Raw genomic sequence first — 26,479 nt, 5'->3', positions numbered from 1 at the left:
CGTTCTGCACGTTCGTGTAACAGATCACGGACCGACCGAGCTGCAGCGAGGAACACGGGAGGGAAAATAGTCGTCTTATTTAACATGTATGACCAAACGTGCAAAGTAGGGAAGGAAACTTGCAACAAGTTGCAGAGCCACCCTATATGACCTGGCCACAAGTCTGTATGCCCTTAGGAGGTCAGCTGATGTACCTGACTCCAATGCAATATTTGAGAAGCTGGCAGGTTTGGATGTCGGGTTTCTTTTAAACTCCTATATCTTAAGTGCAGAATTTGCACTGATCTCATTTTGGGATCACTTAATGTAGAGCTAATAAGAGGTTTGAAATCCTGCATCTCATGATTCAGTAGAATTGCAAGGCGTCATTCCTAGAGGAAAAGCCAAAAAATTTTTCATGGAATTTAATAGTACCTTTTTTTCCTAACAGCTCACAAGTTTAAAACCAGTTTGCTCAAGTAAGCACCATTTGAAAATTCACACAAAATAATACACTTTGCAACTCCTCAGAAAGGTTTCTAAAACACAGCTGTTTTTCTGCAAAATGCAAATTAGCAGCAAAACCAAATAGGAAATGAGAATCTTGTTCTGAGAATCTTGAATCTTGTAATCTCTGAGAATCAAGTCCTGCCATGCCGCATATATATCTCTACTGTGTCATAATGAAAACGAGATGCAAGGTTTTTTGGGCAAGGACAACATCTGTTTACTCTGCAAAGCATTTTCCATGCTTGCATTGAAGAAGGAGGAAGAATTATTCTTTTATTGGTTAAAAAGTTTTGTCATGTGCATGCCCTATGGCTGGCCTCTCAATAGATTTTTCTCTTATGAGATTAGCCGGGCAATGAGTGGATGGCAGCTCTAAGTTTTCCAGAGATGCAATGATGTATTTAATTGCCGCCAAATTTTTAGTACTGAATAATTAATGCATTTTTAGTACAAAACAATTATTTGGGGAAAAATACTTCCTATTACAACCGAAGCCATGTGTTACTGTAGCTCTACTGAATAGGCATTACATTGGTTATGTGTGTATAGGAGTGGTTATGTGTGTATCAGTAAAATGCATAATTTTAAAATGTTTTCTGATCAGATAAAAGGTGGGAAAGTGCATTACGTATCCGATGCTGGAATTGCTGGGAAAGTGGAAAGAAATATCCCCGAAGTGTACGCTGCAGATGGTCAGTGGCATTCGGTACTCCTTGAGAAGAACGGGTCTGCTACTATCCTGTCCGTCGACAAGACTCATAGCCGAGACATTCTCCACGCCACGCAAGACTTTGGTGGACTAAACGTTCTTACAATTTCTTTGGGAGGAATCCCATCAAGCCAACCTTTCAGGAGCACAGTTGCAGGTATTTTTTTTTTTTTTTAAATATGGTGCACATAAAGCAGATTTGAGCAGACAAAGGGTCTCTATTTACTTAAAGGTTGCACAAGGTACTGTAATTCTTTCTTAGTAACTAATATATTTCTGTACTTTGCCAGGAAAACTGCAAATTGAATGAGTAAGGATTGCAGACTTTGTTCCTTCAATACATGTTGCAGCCTTGTTGTTTCCAAAGCAGGCACTCTATCTGCAGGGCTTTTTGGAGGTGGGGGGTGGGCTTGCTTGCTTGTCTGTAAATCAGTTGTTATAATTTTGTTATGCTAATGGAGAAGAAAGGATCTGTTCTTCACCTGGGTCAGAATCTGGAAAATCAAGGCAAATCTTTTACTTGGGCAAAAATGCTAAATGAGAACTTTGTCTCTGTAGGGGTTTTGTAAGTACTGCAGGATTTAGCCTGGTTTTAATATGATTAAAATATTTTCTGAAACTCCAGCTTCCTCCTGCTTTATCCCGCTGTCAAATGAAGAATAAGATTTATTTCTGAGCAACAGAAACCAAGGACAATAAGGAACCACCCTCTGACCGAAATCTAGCTGTTAAGAAGTAAATCAGTCTCCCTTAAGAGTTAAAGCAACTGTCTTAGGCCCTGGCAAAAGAAGTAGATAACATATATTTGATATCATTCCCCCAGTGATAAGTAAAGATGGAAGTGATTTTTAGCTACAAACTGTGAGATACTCCAGACAATGCAGGCATAGGTTTCACAGAGTTTTTATATTGAAAAATCTTCCTGACTTCAAGAATTGTGACCAGATAAAGGACCTTTGAGTGGAGCAAATTCACACTTCACATTTGTGTATTGTGAATTTGCATGAAATGCGGTATCAAATCACATGAATGCTATGCTTACCTTTACCGTTTTTACATGTATGTTTTATGAGCAGTGTATGCATGGAAAAGTCAGAGGCTTTTAGGAAAGCTGGAACAAAGAAAATTGAGGACGCTAAAATCTCACCACTGCCTGATGCTGTGGCAGACAAATTAGGAATGTCTAGCTTCCATTAGGAATACACAATCCAAAATCTCTTATTCGCATGATTTTATTTTATTTTAATATTGGATTACATTGTGTACGACATACCAAGGATTTACAAGGGGGAGGTATAAAACTCTCCCTGAACTCAGAGAGTCAAAAATGTCTGCAGTGCTGTTAAAGGCAGACAAAAACATATGCGGGTGACAATTCCAGGGCTGTGAAGCTGGTATATCCAATAACATTTTCAAACCCGGGTAGACCTGACAAAATCCCGATTGCTGTTTATCACATCACTGCTGCAAGGGACCACCAAGCATGCGGCAAGGTAATCGTCCGTTTTGCTTGGGCTCCCACCTGAACCTAAATCCTCAATTTCCTCTTTATTTGGGAATGTAAAAACAGGAGAAAATGAAAATATAAGTAATGCTGGAAGAAAATGCATCTCTTTCAGAATGGAAATAATACAGAAATAGCATGCTTGCAAAACTTAGAAGGGTCTTTCATGTCCCTTTACACCACATGACCTGCATCTCTCAGTGAAACATATTTGATGTTGGTACCCACTCATATTTCATTTCTGCCATCAGAGAGTGTTCAAATTTTAAAACAACATACTTTGAAGATTACAAATCTGTAGTATCACCTCATACAACTTGAGTATATTTGCTATTTCATGACAGAGTAAATACTCATAACGTTTATCTCTGTGCTCCCCATTTTTACAGAGATTTCCACAATTATTCACAAAGTTACCATTCATAGTCACTGTTCTTCCATTCCAGCAATCTGATTGCAGAAATGAACCTTTCTCTGACACTACTAACGCATGGAAAATTTGCTGCTGTTTATTCTTTCACCCAAGTATGATGCTTCAGAACTGAGTAGTGGCACTTTCCTTCTCCTTGTTGATTATTTTTATTGATAATAGCTGATAAATTTGTCTTGAATAATATCCTCCTGTAAACCTAGCACCATGTAGGGCATTCCAAGGACAATCCATCAGAAGTTAAGGAGAAATAAACGTTTCGTACAGCGACCGCGCATGTGGACACTGAGAGCATAACTTACAAACGCATCTCTGCGTACCATTTTGTCGCAGCTCCGAGTAGAGCTCAGCATAAGGTTGCACTATCCTAAAACCCTTGCAGAAAAGATTAAGTCTTGGGAACACAGAGAATTATTAGGCTGACAAGAGGCTGGATTTTCCTGCGACCTCACGTACAACCACCACACAAAGGCCGGGGATAATCCCATCTCCCTGGGCTCCCACGGCACTGAAACTCGGCGTCACCACCGACAGGGTAGTGCTGCAACCAAGCCATGGGAAGTTTGGGAAAAGGCCGCTCAAGATTCAGAGACATAAAAATATTGCCATGATTTTAGGAGACAGTAAGACAGGAAGCTTAGCTGAAGCACAATAGGCAACTTCAGCTCAGAACAGGGGAAACTGGAAAGCACACAAGCAAAGGGGAATGGAAGCCAATGTTTTCTGCTGGCACGGCCAAGCCAGCTGCGCGCAGGTTTCTCTGTGTGCCTGATAAGAAGTTTTAGGAATGTGGGAAAATTAGAAAACAAAAACATTTAAGTGTATTGAATGAAGTTGTTAGAAGGAATATTTGTTCAAATTCATTTTAAAGACATTAAATACTATTAGGATAGATGTTTCCTTATGGTAACTATTTGAATTACTGGCTTATTTACTGAACAAAGGAGCCTTTCATTTAGCTTCAGTGAAATGGGTCTATAAATTGAAAAGTGAGTCAATTTAACAATATGTTTTTAGAAAATATAATGCTTCTGCAAAATCCAACCATTTGCTCATTGCTTAGTATTTTGGCAAAATAATTTTGCTTCAAGGAGAAATCTACATTATAATAAAGATCTGAGAATATAACCTTCAAGACTTCCTTCGATGGGTCTTAAGTATCCATTTGCATTGCAAACCTCAGATCTAATCTGCTCAGTGAGCAGCAGAGTTGAGTCTATGTGTGAGCAACCTGTTTTTACCCAAAATGCATTTTTTCATTTCATTTTATATTATGTTTTTTTCCTCGATTTGAACTTGATTCCCAGTCTCCAAGCTTGAAGTAGATACTTCCTAATAGGACAGTAGTTCCTTCTCCTGCACAGCCTATAGAATTCTTAAAAGCCAGATCAACATTTCAGTTTATATTTAGGCTTCTGCTTACAATTGCCTGTTTTTTCAGAGTTAATGAAAGCAATGGGAGTGCAAAATGTCCTAGATGCCTTCTAGAAAACATGATATGTTAATTTCAGCATCTTAATTGCAGGTTTTGGTACATTTTATTTACTCACTTAAGAATATTTTCGTTGCTTTGAAATCTTGGTGTTGAAGTTAAAAACCATGGTCTGTTTCTGAACTCTTATTTGACAGACTTAAAAGGACCAAGATATCTTGGTATCATTTATATAAGTGCCATGCATATATCTTCAGAGAAATTACTTAATCACTTTCTTATCTTTAATCTCCATTTCTATGCACAGCTTAGATGTGAAGATCATTAGTTTTAAAAGGTGCATATGTAGAAGTTATGTCAGATGCTGCAGGCACGACCAGCCTTTACTTAATCTCGTTCTGCTTAAAAGTAGATTTCAGTTCCTATCTAATATGACCCCCCCAAAATTATAAAAAATTTATGAACAAAATAGTCATTACAATATAAGAGGAAATATTTAACAAAAGTGACAAAAATGTTCCTTAAACCTGAGCCTAAATGATTCAGCGCAGATTGACAGATACTGAAACATCTGTGAATGGGCCATCCTTCTAGTGAAATTAGTGGTTACTTAAATATTACACCGTTATGGTTAATATCACAGCTATTTGTACATTAATCGCAACGCAAAGTAAAAATATGGGGAAGCCGTCGTAGGCTCAGTACACCTAAGATTCACTCGTGTGAAAATACGGAGGCTTCATGTGTGTAACTAAGAGCGTGATTTACCCTGCACGCTGCTTAAAACCACGTCGTGAAATAAGGCTGTCACCTCCATTGTAGCATTGGGTTTTCCATTTTCTTGCTTCTGTGTTTGTGTTTCCCCTTTCCTTTCAGGGGGCAAGGGGCACACCGCAGATCTTGTCGTCTGCTGATCAAAAGGTTTCCCCTTTAGATGTTGATGCTCAGGGCGTCTTTGGCCTCTGTTAGCAGTGCATACTCAGTCTGCAGGTGCCGATGTGACTGTTGCTTTTCCTCCTAGGCTTCGATGGCTGCATCTCCTACGTCAAGTACGGCGGGGAGAGCCTTCCCTTTGCTGGCAAGCACAGCCTCGCCACTCTCTCCAAAACAGACCCCTCGGTGAAGATCGGCTGCCGCGGCCCCAACGTCTGCGCCAGCAGTCCCTGCTGGGGCGAGCTGATGTGCATCAACCAGTGGTACGCCTACCAGTGCGTCCCGCCGGGCGCCTGTGCCTCCAGCCCTTGCCAAAACGGGGGCAGCTGCGAGCCCGGGGCACACGCCGGCTTCACCTGCAGCTGCCCCGAGGCGTACGCAGGACGGACGTGCGAGGCGGTGGTGGCGTGCCTGGGGGTCTCGTGCGCCCCGGGCCATGACTGTAGAGCGGGGATCAACGGCGGCCACATCTGCCTCCCGTCCCCCCACCCCGCCGAGCTGTCCCTGCCCCTCTGGGCCGTGCCGGCTATCGTGGGCAGCTGCGCGACGGTCCTGGCGCTGCTGGTCCTCAGCCTCATCCTCTGCAACCAGTGCCGAGGAAAGAAGTCGAAAGCCCCAAAAGAGGAGAAGAAAACAAAGGAGAAGAAGAAAAAAGGGAGCGAGAACGTGGCGTTTGATGACCCTGACAACATCCCGCCCTATGGCGATGACATGACTGTCAGGAAGCAGCCTGAAGGGAACCCAAAACCCGATATCATTGAAAGAGAAAACCCGTATCTCATCTATGACGAAACCGACATCCCGCACGCCACGGAGACGATCCCCAGCGCCCCGCTGGCTTCCCCCGAGCCCGAGATCGAGCACTACGACATCGACAATGCCAGCAGCATCGCCCCCTCAGACGCCGACATCATCCAGCACTACAAGCAGTTTCGGAGCCACACGCCCAAGTTCTCCATCCAGAGGCACAGCCCGCTGGGCTTTGCGCGGCAGTCCCCCATGCCCCTGGGAGCCAGCAGCTTGACCTACCAGCCCGCCTACGGGCAGGGCTTGAGGACAACGTCTTTAAGCCACTCGGCATGCCCTACTCCCAACCCCCTGTCTCGGCACAGCCCCGCACCCTTCTCCAAATCGTCAACTTTCTACAGGCACAGTCCGGCGAGGGAGCTGCACCTTGCCATACGGGAAGGGAGCCCATTGGAGATGCACAACGACGTCTGCCAGCCCGGCATTTTTAACTACGCCACTCGGCTGGGGAGGAGAAGTAAGAGTCCACAGACCATGGCGAGCCATGGTTCCCGACCGGGAAGCCGCCTGAAGCAGCCCATCGGGCAGATCCCTCTGGAGACTGCTCCTCCGGTGGGGCTGTCCATCGAAGAGGTGGAGAGACTGAACACCCCTCGCCCCAGAAACCCCAGCATCTGCAGCGCAGACCATGGCCGGTCCTCTTCTGAGGAGGACTGCAGAAGACCTCTGTCCCGGACGAGGAACCCGGCCGATGGTATTCCTGCACCCGAGTCTTCCTCCGACAGCGACTCCCACGAGTCCTTCACCTGCTCGGAGATGGAGTACGACAGGGATAAGCCCATAGCGTACACCTCCAGGATGCCCAAGTTATCCCAGGTCAATGAGTCCGATGCGGACGACGAGGACAACTACGGCGCCAGGCTGAAGCCCCGGAGGTACCCTGGCCGCCGAGGTGAGGGGGGGACGGGGGGGGCACAGGCGGCGGCCGCCAGCGCGGGGGAGAGCTCCCTGCCCATGAAGCTGGGGCAGCAAGCGGGAACCTTCAACTGGGACAACCTCTTGAACTGGGGCCCGGGCTTTGGGCATTATGTGGACGTTTTCAAAGATTTGGCATCACTTCCTGAAAAAACAGCAGCAGCAGCAGCAGCAGCAGCAGCAGCGAGCGAAGACAGCAAAGGTGGTACAACGAAGCCTGTTTCCAAGGACGGGGAAGCAGAACAGTATGTATAGGCTTTATCTCCTGGTATTGCCGCAGTGCAAAGCCACGGGGACCGGTCAAACCATTATATGGTTGTAGAAAAGCAAAGGTCAGCATTTGAACCCCAGGCCAGTTTGGTTGGAGGAGACTTTAAAAATAATAACCATTATGCTGCTGAAAGAGACTTAAAACATTTTTAATTTAATTATGCTTGGATGAATTTATTTCTCCTGCATGCATTGTATTTGAAAACAAGATATTCGGCATGCAGCCTTTGAAAAGGGTTTCCTATTTACCATTGTTTGGTTTGTGATTCTTAAATTAATAATGCTTTGTTCTGAAAACGAACTAATTTTTTTTTTTAAATTGTGAAGGATGTGCATATTGTCTCCAGCTACTAACATGTTTTACGATGCAAGAGTATTGAGGATTTAATTTTCCTTAAGAAGTGCATGGAAGAAGGATGGTGAATGAAGGAATTACAGTAGTAAGGCGTCTCAGAAAGCGTAGTTACCATATCCTGCAGTCGCTCACATGATGGATGTGATGAAATCAGCTTGAATAATTTGCTGGCAACAGTGCTACAAGTCTTAGTCCATACAAGAGGTGCTAGAAGCAGCTCAAGCCAGTCAGCACTTTAGGAGTTTTTTTTCTTTTCAGCTTGTTTATTTGTTTGTTTGGGGTTTTTTCCTTTTTTTTCCTTTTTTTTTAAAATTTTTTGGTTTGGTTTTTTGACAAAGTTGTGTGAGAGCTTCTGAATCTCTATGAAATATTTTGGGATGCTTAACCCTGGTCCCTGCCTGCCCCCCTCAGTGCTTCTAGCGGGAGGGGGGCGATCGGCGTTTGCCAGCCCAGCCCAGCCAGGTAGCCTGCTTGCCGCAGCGGCAGCAGCTCGATCAACGGAAGCGAGGGAAAAACCCCTTGCTTTTCACATCTCTTGGCCTCTCGTCTCGGCTGTGCCGCTGCTGCAGTCTGCGCCTCTCCCCAGAGTTCATTTTCCCGTCTGTACTATGGAGAGGTAGGAATAACACTTACTCGCCTACCTCGCAGGGGTGTTGTGAGGACTAACTAGTTAACTCGTCTGAAGTGCTTAGACATTATAAAGCACTATAATAAGTATTATCATAATTATTATTAAAGCACTGCCTAGCCTTTGTGACCTTGGAGTGGCATTTTCTGCATTATATGATTTTCTATGATGGAAACTTTGAAGAATTATTTATTGTATAGAAAATTACTGCACTCTAGCATTTTGGAGCGGATATGAGGGAAAACTACTTGTAGATTCATTAATGTAGCTTACTGTTTGTCCCAAATTCTCTAAAGTTTTAGGTAAAGTAGAACCTCACAAAGTCCTTACATCTTCATGCAGATCTGATGAACCTATCGTACTGTGTAAAAACTTCAATTTCTTTTTTTTTTTTTACCTAAGCTGTGTTTTTATATCAATATTTTCCTATGCTGAATAGTTTTCTTGCTTTCAGGGAAGGTAAGAAAAATACTTTTTTTACATTTGTTACTTATGTAACATCCATATTTTTCACATTTTGATAAAATTGTAACATACTGTATGCTTTCTACCTGTAAATGCCAATAATAGAATTAAAATATTTATTTAAAATCTTTAGTGTGTGTTATTAGAAACCTTTCGTCTTTTCTCTCTCTCTAATTTCCACTCCTTGATCTTCACTTTTACTAGATTTTATTCAGAAAATGGGCTTTAAGAAGCAAGGTGATGATGTAAAATGACACGTTTGGAGTTCATTCACGGCGAAGGCGACACTAGTATCACTGTGGAAATTAAATTAATCCCTCTGCAGAGGGGCAGCACAAGCCCAGTGCACTTCTTGAAGTCCCCCTGAGTCCAGTGTGGTTGTCCCTTACAAAGGGATGAATTTCACCAAGGGTGAGAGAAGCATTCAGCATATCCCTCTTGTAGTTCATGACTGACCTTGGTATGACCGAGAAACAGCAGGCTTCACCTGTCTCAGGAAGATGGAGAAGAGATGGTATTGTGACGCTGCTGAGCCTAAGATAATGTCCAAAAGTACCAAAGCTACTTTCACTTTTCTAATAACATAATAAAACTGTATTTTAGTCCGTAGGGGTTTATTAGCAGCAACTGGTTTTACATTTGTTAACCAAGACTTCCACCTCTGCTCAAAGCTGAAGCTTTCCAGTCCATGGATAGTTAGGAGTGTGAGAACGAGAGCTTTCTTTAATAAAGCAGCAGCTGAACAATAAATAACTGCATTCTTGTATATTTATAAGAGAGTAAATCAAACTTAGACAACTTGTTGGAAAATGCAGAGTGAAAAAGTTCAGACTGCAGGCAAGAAGCGAGTTCTGAGGTTACACTTTGCATTAGTGGTATTTTGTTTAAAGAACTTAGAAAAAGAACAACAATTCGAGGGGGTTTTTATCTGTTAGTCATTTGTTTTAGAGGTTTTTGGTAAGCTTGTCTCAGAACCGGCAATGAGGAACCGACTCTTTTTAGCTAAAAATGCTGCCAACTTCATCTTGCCCCACAATAGTGAAACGATAACGGGCCATAGTAGCCCACATTTGTATGTAAGTAGTTTCATCTGAAATAACAAGAGATCCACAAATGATTTTGGAGTTTGAGAAGCTGCTGTAATTAAACATCTGTTAAAAAGCTGTATGTTTAGTTTGAATATTATCCTTTAACACAAACTGTACCACATCCAAGTGGTGATTTTAATAACACATGAAAACTTTAGCAAATGAAATCTTTTAAATGTAACACCAAACATATTGAGAACTGCATTATGCCAGTTAAGCATTCTGAGATTATCAAAAAGTTTTGTTAAAAGAGAATAATGTGCAATGTGGACTTAGACAAAATTTATGTCATAACTTTAATGCAGTTTACAGTTTATCGAGTTGTAGTGCATTCCTCTCAATTTTGTCACTTTCTATGATAGACAAAAGTATATTTTGCTGATTTCCTTGTTTCCCTGTTTCTGAAAAGCACAGAGATGTTTTTGACGCTTAAACATATGATCCACTTCTGCCTTTTTTTTTAATTCTTTCATGATGAGGATCAGAAAAGGGCTCCAAATGAATCATGTGAAACAATCATCCAAAGTTATTAGAGTCGTGAGGAGTGAGCAGCATAATTCCCCTGATTCATCATTGGAACTGCGTGGTCCTGTTTCAAGATCTGGGACGTATTAGAAGTCACAAATATGTGGAAGGGAAAAAAGTCTGCACTGCTCACTTCAGTGCACAGGAGCCTCCAAACACGTCTCGTGTCAGCAGTTTGGCTTAGTGACCTATCTTTCTGCTAGTAGCTTGCAGAGAGACACTCGTGTTTCTTTCCCGTGGGATGAGGGAGGGAACTGGTGCCACTGTCCCGCTGCTTCTAGTGGGCTACAGCTGAACTGTCATTGCTGTCTCAGATGGGGACGTTTTCTCCTGATGACTGATCAGATGAAAATGGGCGGTTATGGCAGATTTACTCAGCATTCTCTTGTATACCTATGAAAAAGAAAACAGAGTTTTGAAATACTGTAATTTCTGGTAGGGGGATAAATTATTAAAAGAAGTGAAATCTAGATTTGTCTGATTCAAGACCTTCCAATATTTTTCATCAAAGTTATATAATGTAAAAATCACAAAATTAATAGAAAGACACACTACTTTAAAAAGTAACGTAAAATCCCACATTCTGCTGAAAACATCCCCCATGGACAAGCAGACTATGAGTCAACGCTGCAGACCGCAGCCTGTGTCAAAAGAGTATCGGTTAGCAGTGCAAAATCCAGCTGGAGCCGCGTTACTCCAGTCTGGAAATGAGAAGGCTTGGGGTGGGAAGGGGGTGCGGGGTCTCGCTGATGCCTTCAAAAACAGAAGATGGAGCCCGACACTCCTCAGAGGTGCACAGCAAAAGGACTACAGCCGCCGGCGGTCATAAGGTAAATTCCCGTTGGATATGATGGTGGAAACTATTCTGGCAATGGGAGCGGTTAGGGGCTGGAAGAGATTGCCCAGCGGTGGTGTGGCATCCCTGTCCCTGGAAATATTTCAAACTTGCTTGGACAACATACCAATGAACTTCATCTAACTTCATAGCTGGCCTTGCTTTGAGCGGGGCGTTGGACCACATGACCTCCAGTGGTCTCTCCCAGCCTGAACCATCCTGTGATTCCAGGTATGTCCGGCACCCTCCGTTTCCCCTTCGTGTTGTTATAGAAAGAAATGGGTGAGGCGTGCCGGCCTGGGGCACCGCTCCTCCAGCACCGACACATTTGAAGATCTTTCCATCAGGGTCACGAGTGAGGAGTGCAAGGAACACCTTGAGCTGATATCAGCAAATTAATCTAGCTTCACTACTGCAATTTACTGTATTTCATTTATTTCTTCTATGTAACATTGATCGTATTTAATTTTTGCCAGCCACCTCCTACAGGTGATAATCTGACGTGCCCCTGAGATGATGTGTTGTGTGCTTTTACTGATCACCTCCAGTGCTGCTTTGAGAGTACGGTATTTTTTATTGTGTTGTAGGTTATATTTCTGAAGCATAAAATTCAAATGATAATATTATCCTTTGGTGTAAGTATTTAATTTAAATATGTTGCTATGTAAAAGGCACTTCCTTAACTGAAATCTGTAAAAGACTCCTCATTAGTGTTTTCTGTTGTGGATCTTCTTTTGAAATTTGGGAAGGAGAATGAGGAGAAAAAGATTATCAAGAAAAAAGGTTGCTATTTCTTGAAGTAGGACTGAGAGAAGAAGAAAGTGAAAAGGTTGATCTCTCTGCTTTCTCATGCTAATGGTTTACTGTTCACCCTTTTATCCTTTCCCATGTCCATCTACGTATTCATTCAACAATCTTTCCTCTGCTCCATGAAGTCAGTGCTTTGTTTATCCCAATGTGCTCACTTTGCTTTTCTATAAATAGCACTTAATGAGGATGACAGACAGTTTGTGTTCACGTTGTTGGTGAGCGTCACAGCCTGTCTTTTTTGAAAATTTGGATATTTGCACTCAATTGGCCTTTCTTATATTTTGTATGAGCCCCACTTTTCATTCAGCCAAGCCTTACAGGATCTTTTTCCCGCAAACAAATCCAGTTGGATTCTTAGTAATTTTTACAGCCTTTTCTTTTTTCCAGTGACTTCCAGGTTTCAACATCCTTCTGTAATGAGATGATCAGGAGCAGATAGAGTGTCTAAGTTGGATTTTGTGTTTAAAAGTACCTTTATCTCTGGCCTTCGCAAAGTAAATTCTCAACAGAATCACTCTTCAATTTTATGGCCACTTGCATTTCGTTTAGGAGCATGTACCAAAAAAAAAAAAAAAATAGCATGGTAATAGTAGCAGGCGAATTTCTCAACAGCTTCTAAATGTAAGGGGAAGAGTCTACAAAAGCAGTGCCAGAAAGTTTGGCAACCTGCTAAAACGAAACCGCAAGGCATTTCAGTTGATTGCATTCTCCATTGGGAAGAAAATAACCGACAAGCGCGTCTGCCACTAACGATGAAAACTGCTTGACGTTTAGCCAGCTAACGAGGAGACACCCTCAGTAGGGACTGCATAGAAGCCATCTTGTGCGCGGTACCTGTCAGACCTGGCCACCTGGCAGGCCTCGGCTGGGATCCGCTTCTGACAGCACCCAAGGCCAGAAGCTCTTGCAGCGTGCTTTGAGTTTTTCAAGAGCCTTAGCTGAGGGCAAGCTCAAAAGTAATACTATCTTTTGCCTCAGACCAAAGTGAAGGGCTGGTTTCCAGGGGCCGCTCTGAAGTAATTCCACATGAATGACCAAAATCTGTTCCTCTAATTTGCCATTTACTGGTGGGGAAGAAAAAAGCCCTCAGTCTGTGGTTCCAAGCAAGTATTTTGTTTTGAGGGATGGATGCAATTTTCAGAAGTTTCCACCGACTTGGCTCGGGCTCCTCAAGCCCTTTTTCAGCTCAGAACTCGGGAAGGGCTGGTTATGGGAAGACCCTGCACGGTGCCTTATGCCAGTCAAAAGGCAGTGTGCTCTGCCTGTTCTTTGTGGTTGTTATGGGTCATACGGCGGCTGCTTGCAGCTCTACCTCATCCCATATCTTACACAATCTTCCTGCGTCTCTGCTTTCAGCGCGGGGCAAAACGAGGATCCAGCAAGGTGTTGCTTTCCCCCCTCTCTTACAACGGGAAAGCACAACTAGCAATAGATGGAGAATGAGTAGAAATGGCACCTCCTAACCACTGGTAAACAGGAATGCTAAAGTAAATGCATTTAACTATAATTTAAATCCTTTTAGAGGCAGCATTTTCAGGGAGTCCTCAAACAGTGTCAGCTAGAAGAAAGCGAAGACAAAAGCCCCACATCCAAGAATTTGTTTCAGTCAGGACAAATCAACAGCATACCGATTAAAAGCCAAAATCATTACAGTCTTTCCAGACTTCTGCTTGAGGCCCAAGGATGACGTGTGATATTTCAGATAACTCACACGTTGTGTCAACTACTGTGTTAAAATTGCCAAGAGAAGAAAGTGAGGTAGCCTGGGGTGGAAATCATAAAGCAATAGTCACTGAAGATCAGAAACTTCAGTGTGAAAAGATGTGCTGGACTGAAAATCCAGGAGTAAAAGAGATCGAGGGAGCAGCAGCAGAACACAGAAGGCCATGATGGAATGAAAATTTTATATATTTTTCCCAAGGACCTCCACCCTCGTCGAACACCCTCATTGCCACAATCAGCACACACAAGGGAACAGTTCAGGTGTGTGTGATCAGCAACTATTGTGTAGCCTGAAAAAAAATATGTCAACAGAGACTCTCTGTAGAAAGGAGGATGGTTTTATGCACACATGCGTAAGTTGATGCGTACACGTAGCAACGTATGTATGTAGACATTCGTGAACATGCTTTCCATATGGCAATTAATACCTTGCAAATTCCCTGGCAAGACTTCATGATTGGAAAACAGATTAGCAACCTCTCTCCCCCCAGTAATAAAAAACCAAGCCACTGTTCCATATAATTCTGTGCATTCTCTTAAAATACTGTGACTCTTTGTGCAGCCCATCAGACAAGGAGTAGGGAAAATAAACAGGTCCCTGTCTTCCCGTTTGTTGGTTTATTTCCCCTGAGTCTTTTAAAAGCCAGAGTCTGATTTAGTAATTAGTGTTTGTTCTTGCATATCTTGTGCAATTAGCTAAAACAGCAAATTAGGGAATAAGAAATAAACATTAATATGAAAAACAAACATTAATATAAAAGAACATATACCGGATGAGAAATGGATATTGTTGAGTCATTCAAAAAGCATACTTTGGCATAATGATCTAGAATACTTCCAAATATGCATTGTAATTTCCTTTAAAGTACAACTCCCTCTTAATATGTCTTTATAATGTAAGTCTTTATTAAAACAGTTTGTTAAACCTTGGCAAAGACACTATGTGACAGCATAAGAATTCCTTGTAGTTTGTAGAAAGCTAAGTGAGAACTGGAATGGTTTGTCTCTCTTAAAACAACTGCTGGTAAGCGTATTAAAAAGCAAAAGGAACATTTTTTAATGATTTTTTTACACCTGTAGAATTCATTGCAATCATCAAAACAGGCTGGACTTCGTAGAGCTGCATAAGACCATGTGGCAGAGAATACCATTTTTGTAATGGTGCAGAGATAAGGCTGATGACACCTCCTCGCTTTGTAGAAGGGGGTTACAATGACAAGACATGTTATTAAGAAGAAAGTTAGTACACCGTAGTGCCAGAGGCAGGACACTAGTTTTGAGAAAGAGCGATGAGCTCTCATACAGAAAACCCGCCCTCAGCCTCAGAACACTTGGACCAGGCTCAGGTGCCAAATGCAGCCATTGCTTGCGATACTGCCAGGTCGGTGTTCGTAACTGCCTGTGAATTTCTGCCTAAATATTTATTTACAAGGGAGAAAATGCTTTTGCAATGGGACGCTGATTGGCATTTCAGTCTGAACCCATTACGGTCACCAAGAAAAAGGATAGGCAAGAGCTTGTCGTCTTCTCAGTGTTCCTGTCACCTTTCTTGTTGTCCGTGTTCTCCTTCAAAAGCTTTTTGTCTGAACAGGTGAGCAAATAATACTTTGGGAGGGCAGGAAAGAAGCATGTTTTCTAATGATGGCTGCAGAAGCAATGACAATCAATAGCAAGTATTCCTTTTCTTTAGGAAACTCAACTTGAATGTCTTCTGAAGGAAGTGAAGGAGGCTATGAGGACAGCCAAAGACAGTTCTTGGCCGTCATATGCCTCTGTGCCAGAACTGCGCAGCCTGAAAACATGTTCCCCTTCCCAGAGCCAAGACCACGTCAGGACACATAACCATTCCTCCAGTTGTATACTAATTTTCCAGTGTGGGGGCTGGAAAGGAGTCACCATGCCTGCTGGTTAGGCACTGACCCGTCTGACCCATCGTACAAGCAGAGGAGTGCCCTGACAGCCTAGGCATTGCTACGCCAACAGATACCGGCTCAGAGATACCATTGTATGGTTTCATCTGACTGCTGTTCTGGTTTTGAATTAGAATGCATATAGGCAACATAGACTGGAAACTAGATTTTGGTTGAGATGTAATCAAAGCTGAAGGCACTTAAAGGTAACAGCATGTAAGAATGTAATCCTTTAAAAGCCAAAAATTAATGTATCTAATCTACAGGAGCACCCCAACGTTTCAGCAATTGTATTATGAAATTGCATAAAACTCTGGCTCCCAGAAATGCCACAGGAAAGCCAAATAACCAGATTATTTTATCCATATCAAATATACTTCTACTAAAATTACCCACAGAATCTACAGGGCATTGCCTGCACTAACACCACCACCCAATCACTCAAAGCACAGCAAGTAGAAAACAGATCCTGATGGAACAAATAGGTCCCACAGGATGACAGCTGCTCCCTACTTCTCCTGAAGGAGATCATTCCTGGTAAGTGCCAGTGACACTCAAAACTTGTAGGCTCCGTTTTATTAGGAAATTACTGTTCAGCTAGGGCAAATCATGCACTATGGGTGTCATGTGGGGCTTTTCTAATCCTGTCGTGTTTATGGGTTTGATCCTTTTTTTTTTTCCCAAAGTAGTTTGCAGCTCGAGTCATGTGACAGAGGTAAGAAATATTCTCGTTACTTCAACATAACTGATTTTTGTGATTGAAGTTTTTAATTGCAGTTGAGTAGTTTATTATGAGGGAGATTATATTAAATGATATGCACTTTGACTTCTTTTCCTAGTGTTAGCAGAGATTGTTGTTGTTTGCTGTTCTGTACCCCATTTGGTTTTCTCAATATTAGTTTTGTTCACCTGTTCTTAGCATTAAAATCTACGGCACTTTTTTTTACTAAGCTGACGCTGCGGATAGCAATGCATGTGAAACCTTTCAATACTGCTCAGCAGTTTGCGGCGAAGGGGGCCCTTCTTTTTCACTGATTTGAGTACACTTAGTGAATAATTGCATCTGACAAGGTTCTGAAGCTTTGTCAAAGTTTCCTTTGCCTTCTGATTTTGGTTGCTTCTGTTTTGACTTTAAGATGTCCCTGGATGTTTGTCACGGGAAATGAACTTGGCTGTTTGTTTTGTTTTAAGTGACATTCAATACTCTGAAGAAAGAAGTGGAGTATGACAAGTCTGTAACTGTGTCAATTTTTCTTTTTCCATCCATGAAATAGCTAGACATATACATATCTAACTGTTCTGCTCGTGCAGTACACTGTGTCCTGGATTTTTAATAGGACTTCTCTGTAGCTAGTTTAGGAGTCTAGGATTGGGTTTGGGTTTTTTTTTTACACTTATAAATGAACTGTATGACTTTTGTAGAGCACTGAGAGTTTTTAATCTGGCAAACGTCAGTGACAAGAGAAAAGCTGTGGTATAACAACTAAGAGAACCTTTTCCAATTCGTCTCATCAGCATTTCTCTGCCCTTTGGCAGGAAACACTCTCACTTGGTGAAAAATAAAGCTGCAGAGCCTATAATGCCTGAAAAACAAAGGTAATAAGGAAAACCGTAGAGTTCATGCACAACAAGCAACAGGTTATAAAGCTAAAATATGCCTTTGATAAATGTTTTCCATGAGATCAAGTAGTGCAGATTCCTGGGTTTAACTGCCTCGTGCTGTTTTTTGCTCTGAAGGGTTGATAGTCCTGGTGCAAAACTGGCCCCTCTCCGCTTAAAACAAGGGCGCTTTGCTGATTTATAGCAGCTGGAGAGCTGACTCTTCATGGTTAGTTAAGAACAGCAGCACGGGTCCCCAAACATCTGTGAGTAGATTTCTGTCCCCTCAGCAACACGTGTGTACAGTTCTGAATTGTCCGGTCTGGGTGAAGCGCGTTAGCCGAATTACATGGGTAGATATAGGTGTATATATATCCTCCTATAGGTATATACAGGCTGCCTTCCTACCGATGCACTGAGATAGTGGCTGCACAAAGTGTTGCCTCAAATGCGTAAACTTCCCACGTTGGCAATTATCACGGCACAGTTTGGGCACACCAGGCATTTCCCTGCTAACTAACTAGTGCCACTATCGACGCGCGCCTGCTCACCTCTGGCCGCAGCTATTAGAGCATCACTGCGTTAATTGTTATTTGTGCCCTTACAGCCACTGGCAGCATGTGTGGATCTCGGTGGTTACGGGCTGCTGTATGTCAGAATTAACACAGGAAGGGTTCGGTTGTACTTTTAAAGGACCGAGTCAGAAAAGGCTTAATCTGGCAACAGGTGGGCTCAAAAGTAAGCAGAGAAACAGCGTGCCAGCGGAAATCTGCATTTCAAACCCGTGTACTGACACACATGGCAATTGCTGGTTTGGACAAGATGCTCCAGCTCCTTAAGAAGGCAGCTGATTTACAAACGTTAGTGGTCCGTAAATGTTATCATTTTTTACTGAGTGGCAAGGGGGTTATATGGATGAAGAACTTGTTTTGGTTCCACACTGCTGCATGTCTGTTGACTACCATGGCATGACAGTATCCCCGAGAGGTTAAAAAAAAAGATTTGAAGCAAACAAGGCTGCCACCTGTGAACCTCTTTTGCTACCTAAAAAAGATTTTGCTTCTTTAATAATAATTATTTATTAGACGTCTTCTACATCTTTGACTTAGAAATATAATATGCAAGACATCAAGGGATGAGGCAAACAGTGTCTTAAGCAAACAGAGCCTCAGCTCTGGGTCCGATGGCCAGGTCGTGTGATATTTGCTGTCTGATAACACTTCCATAGCTCCACTGAGTTGCCTCCTTAGTTGCGTAAGTATAAGGAAGAGATTAATCCTCCCCTCCTGCCCCCAGCCCTGCTCTGTATTTCATACACCTACAGCTGTAGGACATCTGCTGAGACAGAAGATTCTACATAAATAAGATGTTAATGTAAAAAATGTTATTTACATTACCTAAAATGAGAACTGTTAGGGAAACGTCCAAGAGGCTGTGTATCTTTCCTGTGACGGCTGGATGGAAGTTCCTAAACAAAAAGCAGCAGGCAACCTAATGTTTTCAAGGGATCCGTTACAGCTTTGTAAACTCTAAGAGTTCTGTGGAAAAAATCTTTTAAGGTTCCTTTTCCACAGCCCTTTATCGTCTTAATTGCTCTATACTTTCCTTTCTTCTTGTTCTAGTGGGTTCTTTCCCCTGCTTATTGAGGCTTAAAAAATGATTGGGAGGGTCACGCACAACTTCCAGATGACCTTCCATACTGGACAAAACCCACATGGAGGAGAGAAATCCTCGTCCACCTTTGAAAGGCACCAGGGTTCAGCTTCCAGCGTGAGCCTTTTCTTTTGCTTTTCTTTCTTTTAGACCCAATTTGATGCCAAAATAGTCAACCATCACACAGATCTGGTTTTTGTTTAATCTTTTTACTTGATCCCAGGTAGAGTCTTGTTATGATCGGCACTGTGCTGTACATCCAGAAGACGCAGGTTACCCGAACAACTATTTTAACTGTATATCCAGGGGTTTGGGCCATACAACCCCGTTTTCAGAAGACGCAGGTTACCCGAACAACTATTTTAACAAGGTTATGCAGATCCCACTGCCAGCGAAAGGATCTCGGCCAATTTCCCAGCTACGGGATCATTAAAGGCGACAGCTTCTGAGTTTTCACGGCCAGCACTGAGTTGTGAGGGTGTGAAAGGCAAGCAGCTCTGTATTGCCACAGCTGCGGCTGCACCAAAGAGGCTGTACCGCTCTTTTGCTGCAGAAAACCATACCAAAGTGACCTCGGTTTTCGGGGTCCCTTTTTATTGATTATACTGATCTCACATCTAGACACGGGCGACACGCAAGGAGTTGCCTATTGATTATAATCACTTTTGTTACAGAGAAAACTTGTCTCCTAAGTTTGCCAGACTTCAGCGCTGATACGGCAAGCGCAGTCAGCAGGGAAAGACAAGCCATGTCAGCAGTATAATATGAACAAATCAAACCATCAAATTATTTGTGGTTGGATGTTTGTTTCATGACTCTTTTGTCACTCAGCCGCCCTTCTCTTCGTCATGTTTTTTTCTTTCCTGCTAAACCGCTTTGACACATTTTCCACTCTATACGTCACTGAAGATTGCTGCCCTGGGAGCGGCTGTGGTAGGACACATTCCTTCCTCTTTATCCCTGATTTCTGACATTTATAGCGAGGGAACAGCTCTTCAGAGTGTGACCGGGTGCTCCTGGGGCTCAGGGATCTGCTCCCTGGCATCTCTTCTGCTGGGGATGTAAACTAGTGCTATGTACCTACTTGCTCACCACAGAATTAAAGCAAAACAAAAAGAGAAGCCCAAGCAAAGCTGTGAGGTCTCCTGCTGGTGGGGTAAGATGGGAGGGTCTGGTGAGACCATCCTATGTTGCGAGGATGTTCTGTTGCTCGTGTAAAGTCTGATCATTTCCAAATTATGTTGATCCCAAATGTGTGGATCTTTCAACTTCCATGAGCTATTCAGGTGTTCTAGGTTATTCTTGACAGTTTGAGTCAAGTTATCTAGAGCCTCTGTGATGCTCTTGAGCCAATGCAGGCCTTCTTATGTTCACAGCCCACCTGGAGCCCATTTACATGACCACATCTTGGACAGGCTGGATCGATGGGCTGGGGCCAATTGTATGAGGTTCAACAAGGCCAAGTGGAAGGTCCTGCACTTGGGTCACAACAACCCCATGCAACGCTACAGGCTTGGGGAAGAGTGGCTGGAAAGCTGCCTGGCAGAAAAGGACCTGGGGGTGTTGGTTGACAGACGCCTGAATATGAGCCAGCAGCATGCCCAGGTGGCCAAGAAAGCCAATGGCATCTTGGCTTGTATCAGGAATAGTGTGGCCAGCAGGACTAGGGCAGTGATTGTGCCCCTGTACTCGGCACTGGTGAGGCCGCACCTCGAATCCCGTGTTCAGTGTTGGGCCCCTCACTACAAGAGAGACATGGAGGGGCTGGAGCGTGTCCAGAGAAGGGCAGCGAAGCTGGGGAAGGGTCTGGAGCACAAGGCTGATGGGGAGCGGCTGAGGGAACTGGGGTTGTTTAGGCTGGAGAAAAGGAGGCTGAGGGGAGACCTTATTGCTCTCTACAACTGCCTGACAGGAGGTTGTAGCGAGGTGGGGGTCGGTCTCTTCTCCCAGGTAACAAGTGATAGGACAAGAGGAAACGGCCTCAAGTTGCGCCAGGGGAGGTTTAGACTGGATATTAGGAAATTTTACTTCCCTGAAAGGGTTATCAAGCATCGGAACAGGCTGCCCAGGGAAGTGGTTGAGTCGCCATCCCTGGAGGTATTGAAAAGACGTTTGGAAGAGGTGCTTAGGGACATGGTGTAGTGGTGGTCTTGGTAGTGTTAGGTTTACGGTTGGACTCAATGATCTTAAAGGTCTTTTCCAACCTATATGATTCTGTGATTCTGTGATCTCTGTTTCCCAGCTGGCTTTCCAGAAGCTAATCAAGCAGAAGAGAACCAGACCTGGCTTCTTGTATGACCCGAGGTGTTCCGTGCAGCTTGGAGACTGGAATCAGCAGGGTTCCTCGTGACCATCAGTGCCCAGACCAGGACTGCCCAGAGCCATATCTAATCTCAAAGCAGTATAAAAGGGGCACCGGCTTGGTGAAAAGAGGCAGGTTTTATCAGTGTGAGAGCCACAGCACAGCAGGGACTTTGCTGCTGGACGTAGCCCAAGTGACCAGAGTGGAACAAGAAGAGAAATAAAGGAGAGGTGAAGCTGCTGCACAGTAAGAGAGTAAAACTACCTGATGGTCACAGAGGTGCACACGCACATAGACTCCGCAGGGATCTTGTTCAGTACGAGATCCCGACACGATGTTCTTGGTCTGAATGTTTTCTGCTGTTGGTTTGGCTCCCAGGCTAAGAGCTGCTGCAGGCTACTTCCCTCCTGCCTTGGCAATGGGCTAAGGGCATTGCTTTTGTAGGCTCATTCAGTCCTACAGTAAAGAGTGAGCCTTCCCGGCAAATGGCAGAAAGCTTATGAGCTCTAAAAGTGGTTTCTCGGGAGCTTTGGATCTGAGAGCAGATGACCCATACTTTGGACAGGTTTGTCTTTAAAATGCTATAAACAGCAAATTAATTTCTCAGCAGTGTTTTAGAGTCATTAAGTATTTTAGTATTTGTTATTTACTCACTGTGCGCAGTTATGAGATATCTGCTATCCTGAAATCTAAGCGCACAGCATTAAATTGTGTCACTTTGGAAGGACCTCCAGCATTGGCTTCCTTTCCTTGCAACGAGTGACAGCAAACAAACTGCTTGTCTTCAGATGCTTTAAGGAATGTGTGTTTATGGTAGTTGCTGATCCTAGTTTTAACGTTTCAACCAGGCCTGCGCTGAAAGACACACCATGTTTAGCAAACCTCTCTTTTGGACTCTCAGTCTTGCAGAACGGGCTAATGAATTCCTTTGTGGACTGCTTTTCATTTGGTGCTATTTCTCCAGCAGCTGTTATAAAAAGAGCTCTGTGAAATGCTGCACTCCAGGTATGTATGCATAAGAAAACAGGTATGTGCAAAATGGACAGAGAACTTTTATTTTGTTTCTAAGAAAATCAGATGCCATTGCTTTTTACCTTAATGAAATTCTGATTATTCCACAAACCAGTCTCTTCAGTCCCAGCTGTACCTAGGTCTACCTCTCTGGGATGTGGTGCGGTGTCTGGGGGTCGGGCAGCAGGCAGCTCTCTGCAGTGTGCTGCAGCTCTAAGCCACATCGCATACCCAGGCTCCTGGGCACAGAAATCAGAGATGCATGCACAGGACAGTGTTTTATACCTGAATTTGGGTGCTGAGAGGCCCTCCTTAGGATAAGACAAAGATTTGTAGGCTGAAATGGAAACACACGAGAAGTGATACTGGGTTAAGGGGTAGGATGCAGCTCAAAATATTGAAACTTTCCTTTCTTTAAGTTAGGCACAAGAATACTGCAGTAGGCTTCATTAATATATCTAATGAGTTAGCTTTTCTCTGGGCCAGTGGGATTTGGGGTCAAGAATCAAGAACAAAGAGAAAAATATACATAAGCTATGTTTTACACCATAATGCTCTGGTCACCCACTAACCAAAAATGCTGAAATAGCTAAGTAAATGAATTCGTCTGATGCAGAACCGCATGAAAGACTGTCTTAAGGAGCTCCCCACTGCAGATTTGCCACTCTCTGTTTTTTTCCCTAAGGACACCAGCTGTGGTTTATGCTCTCCTCCCCTCCTTTCCCCACTTAAAAAGTGCTACATTCTCACTGAAATCTCCATTCCCAAAGCAAAGAGAATCGTTAGTTACTGACACTTAAAAACTACCAAATTTTCCTCGTCTGAACCTCATCTCAATAATATATCAGGAGGATGTACCACCCTTTACCAGAGCAAGTCTCACCTAAAAGAACTGATGCTATAGGGCCCTGTCGAGACGCCCTTCTGGCTCCTCCTCGAATAAAGGATTATCCTCCAAACTCTGTGCTCCAGATCCCAGATATAAGCAGTGATATGTGGGCAGCATTTAGGCCCATTTCCTAGTTCCACAGTCTGCAAAGAACTGGGCTAATGGGTCTACATTTTGTTGTTCAGTCTTTCCTGGCTTTGGATGACTTTTTCCACTTGTTTATAGTGCACTTCTTTTAGCAGTTTAGGTGATCTGTATATGGCTGATCAATTATAACTAGAAGCTGTAAATCTAGGAAAAACTGGAGAGAAAATGGAGCACTTAGTAAAGTGCTGATGGAGGCACACCCAAACAGAAATTTAACCCCCTCTCATCCGTAGAAGATCCTCAGGGTGCTCAGCATTCCTTGACGGGGCAATGAGAAAAAGTTGTGTTGTGAAGAGCCTGCGTTTCTCTTTGTGACCATTCCCCACTCCCCACCTTGCTAATTAAAGGCAGGTTTATTTGGCTTCATTGACGCTAACAGGGGTTTAGAGCTGCATGGGGGTATGTGAATTTCGTGAGAGCTTTGTCACTTCTAAAGGACTGATAGCACAAGTGTTGCTTTGCCCACTTGTGTCGAGGAACCTAAGGCTTTGGGAAGAAATCTCCTATGTGTTTTGGGAATAATACTAGTCATAGTAACATCCATTCAGTGTTTCATGCCACGGAGTACAATTATATGCTGCTCTGGTGTGCAGGTTCAATGCCGTTAGTCACAAAATGTTCCACGTTGTCCACGTTTTTGATAGTTTTAGCTGGGAGAGCTCTTATATTTGGCTAATGAAACCTCTGCCTTGCTTAGAGGGATCATTCTTTAAATAGCAGATAGAAAGGGACCTTCAAAAAAGCAGGTCTGATTGCATGCTCTTCCATTGCAGCCTGGCATGAGCAGCTGTGATGGACCTCGGCTCTTGAGTAAGCCCAGGATCTACCTGCTCTCAAAACAATGATTTCAGCCTATCAATTTTACGCTTGTTAAAGCCAATCTCAGGTCTCCAATTTACTCAGATAATATATCAGAGTGCATGACTACAAGGAGGTAGTGATTGCTATCTTTAAGGCTGTCAAAGCAGCCTCACATTAGCCTTGTGCTCTGCCCGCATGGCCCCTCTGTAGCATTACATAAAGCAGAGCCCTTCTGTGTCTTACAAATTATATAGTTCCTTGCGTAAACTTTTTCTATAAAAACAAAAAGCTAAGCCAGCATCTAGTGATTCCAAAATATGGAGTTATCAGGACCTAATTACTTTTCTTTTGGTTTCATAATAACGGGAAGCATAGTAGAGTGTTGTCGAAGTGGCTTATTCCTATAATTGCTGTTGGAAGAGTCTGCTAGCATTTATATTGTGAGTGAGTTCATTGAAATAAAGATAGACTTATTATGGATTAGCTGGGAGCAAACATTTGACCTTAGAATAGCAAAAAATAGGAATATTATTCTTGCTATCTGCACATTGTCTTTACAAGAGCACTCTTCTTTGTGTTGCTGGGTGGTTGTTTTTTTGGAGGGGAAGGGTTGTTTTTAATACTCAATGATAAGAAGACCCTGAAAAAATAAATAAGCTTGCTGGGATTGGGGCGAGGGGGACGGACATGGACTGCCCTCAGTAAACCATTGTGTTTCCAAAGCTTTACTCTTTCAACAGCCTGGCTCTGGAGTCATGACTCTGTGTGTTTATTATTGTATTATCATTGTATATATTGACAGTCTGACCGGTAAAACTCCACTAGCATCATTTCACAAAATACTGGTGAGAGAAAACAGTAATGAACCGTCCAAAACAGTACTCGCTGAAGCTATTTTATCTGTCAAGGAACTAGCAAACTGCAGTGAGTTTGTTCATATGGTCCCTTCTTTCCCTTTTTTCCTTTCTGTTTTGTGACTTTCTCCTCTCCTGCCCCCTTATTTTTTTTACCCGTGTGGCATCTGTTGGCATCACACCAGGCCACAGAATATTTGGATGCATTTTTCAGAAGGGAGGGAGATAATCAAGCTAAAGCCTCATCCCAAATTCACCAACAGACTTGATAACCGTCTGAGCTGGTGGCAGGGATGGGAACAGAAACTTGAAAGCAATTGCTTTCAAATTCCCAGTACTAAATTACAGTCAAGCCACCTCTGAGACTGCGTGAATTAGCTGCCCCAGTTTAATCATCTACAATAGTTTCAACACAATGTCTCTGTGGCCTGTCAGCCTTCAGAAAGGTGAGGCAAACCACCCATTTGGTTCTGCGTTGATGCCGCATCACCCAGCTGGAAGCCTTTCCTCTACCTCCCTACCACTCCTTCCTCATGGCTTTCTAGACCAGCAGGATGTTTGTTGTTGGTGGTTGTTGCATCCTTTTGTTTTCCTTCTTGACTAATTACAATCAGATTCTGGACTAGTCAGAGCACCAAGTCAGTCAAAGTGCCTTGCATTTCTATAGTCTTGAAATGCAAACAAAGGTGAACAAATCCTTTTCAGAGAGACAAACTGGTATTAGCACTGAGCGAAGGGAACAAGCGAGCACCTATCCAGCCATCAGTGCTTTGGAAAATGTGCTGGCGGGTTTTCTTCTGACATTGAGTTGTCTGAATGGTGAGAATGCGGTGAGGTGGCATTGACTGCCTAGGCGTTCCCCAGCTGATAGCATCGATTGCCAGATGTCCCCTGGCTGAGCAGCATCTGGGTATGGCGGGCAGGGGCGATGGGATGGGGCTGCAGAGCCACGCCGGTGCTCTCGGCGACGAAGAGACAAAGAGCAGCAGTGCTGCTTTGTGAAATCCACCTCAGGCTTGTAGCCTCATAAGGAAAAATATGCCTTACTAGAAGGCAGTAATTGGCAGAAAATAAGGGAGAGGGAGAACTCAGCCTGAGAGTCTGTTCTCATTAGTTTTAAATTAGTGGAAGTTCATTGGCATCACGGGAGTTATTTCTGATTTACACTGAGATAACTGAGATCAGAATCAGATGCAAAACGTATTGAAACCCTTTGTGTCTACAGTTGTGTGATGATTCTGCGAAAATAGCCCGGTTAATGCTGCGTTGTGCTGGGCTGCCAAGAGGCCAGCGCCCGGCAGCACACCATCCAGCACCCTGGTACCCTACCCGCAAAAGAGAAGCAAAGCACAACAACGTTTTGTTCCCAGCCTCGCATCGTGTGAAACTCCGCTGG

At 43.4% G+C, this 26,479-nt stretch overlaps 1 protein-coding gene across 1 annotated transcript in view; it reads left to right on the top strand.

Moving 5' to 3' along the window:
- Nucleotides 1-9,028, top strand: part of FAT4 (FAT atypical cadherin 4) — a 149,989-nt gene extending 140,961 nt beyond the window's left edge. Inside the window, exons 16-17 of the mRNA XM_072861873.1 lie at nt 1,094-1,355; nt 5,586-9,028. Coding sequence (XP_072717974.1) covers nt 1,094-1,355; nt 5,586-7,474 — 2,151 coding nt within the window. The 3' untranslated portion in view covers nt 7,475-9,028. The remainder of the gene's footprint in view (nt 1-1,093; nt 1,356-5,585) is intronic.
- The last annotated feature ends 17,451 nt before the right edge of the window (nt 9,029-26,479 follow it).

Source organism: Ciconia boyciana, chromosome 5, assembly GCF_034638445.1.
Source record: "Ciconia boyciana chromosome 5, ASM3463844v1, whole genome shotgun sequence".
Lineage (NCBI taxonomy): Eukaryota > Metazoa > Chordata > Aves > Ciconiiformes > Ciconiidae > Ciconia > Ciconia boyciana.
This window is presented reverse-complemented; position numbering and strand designations above follow the sequence as displayed.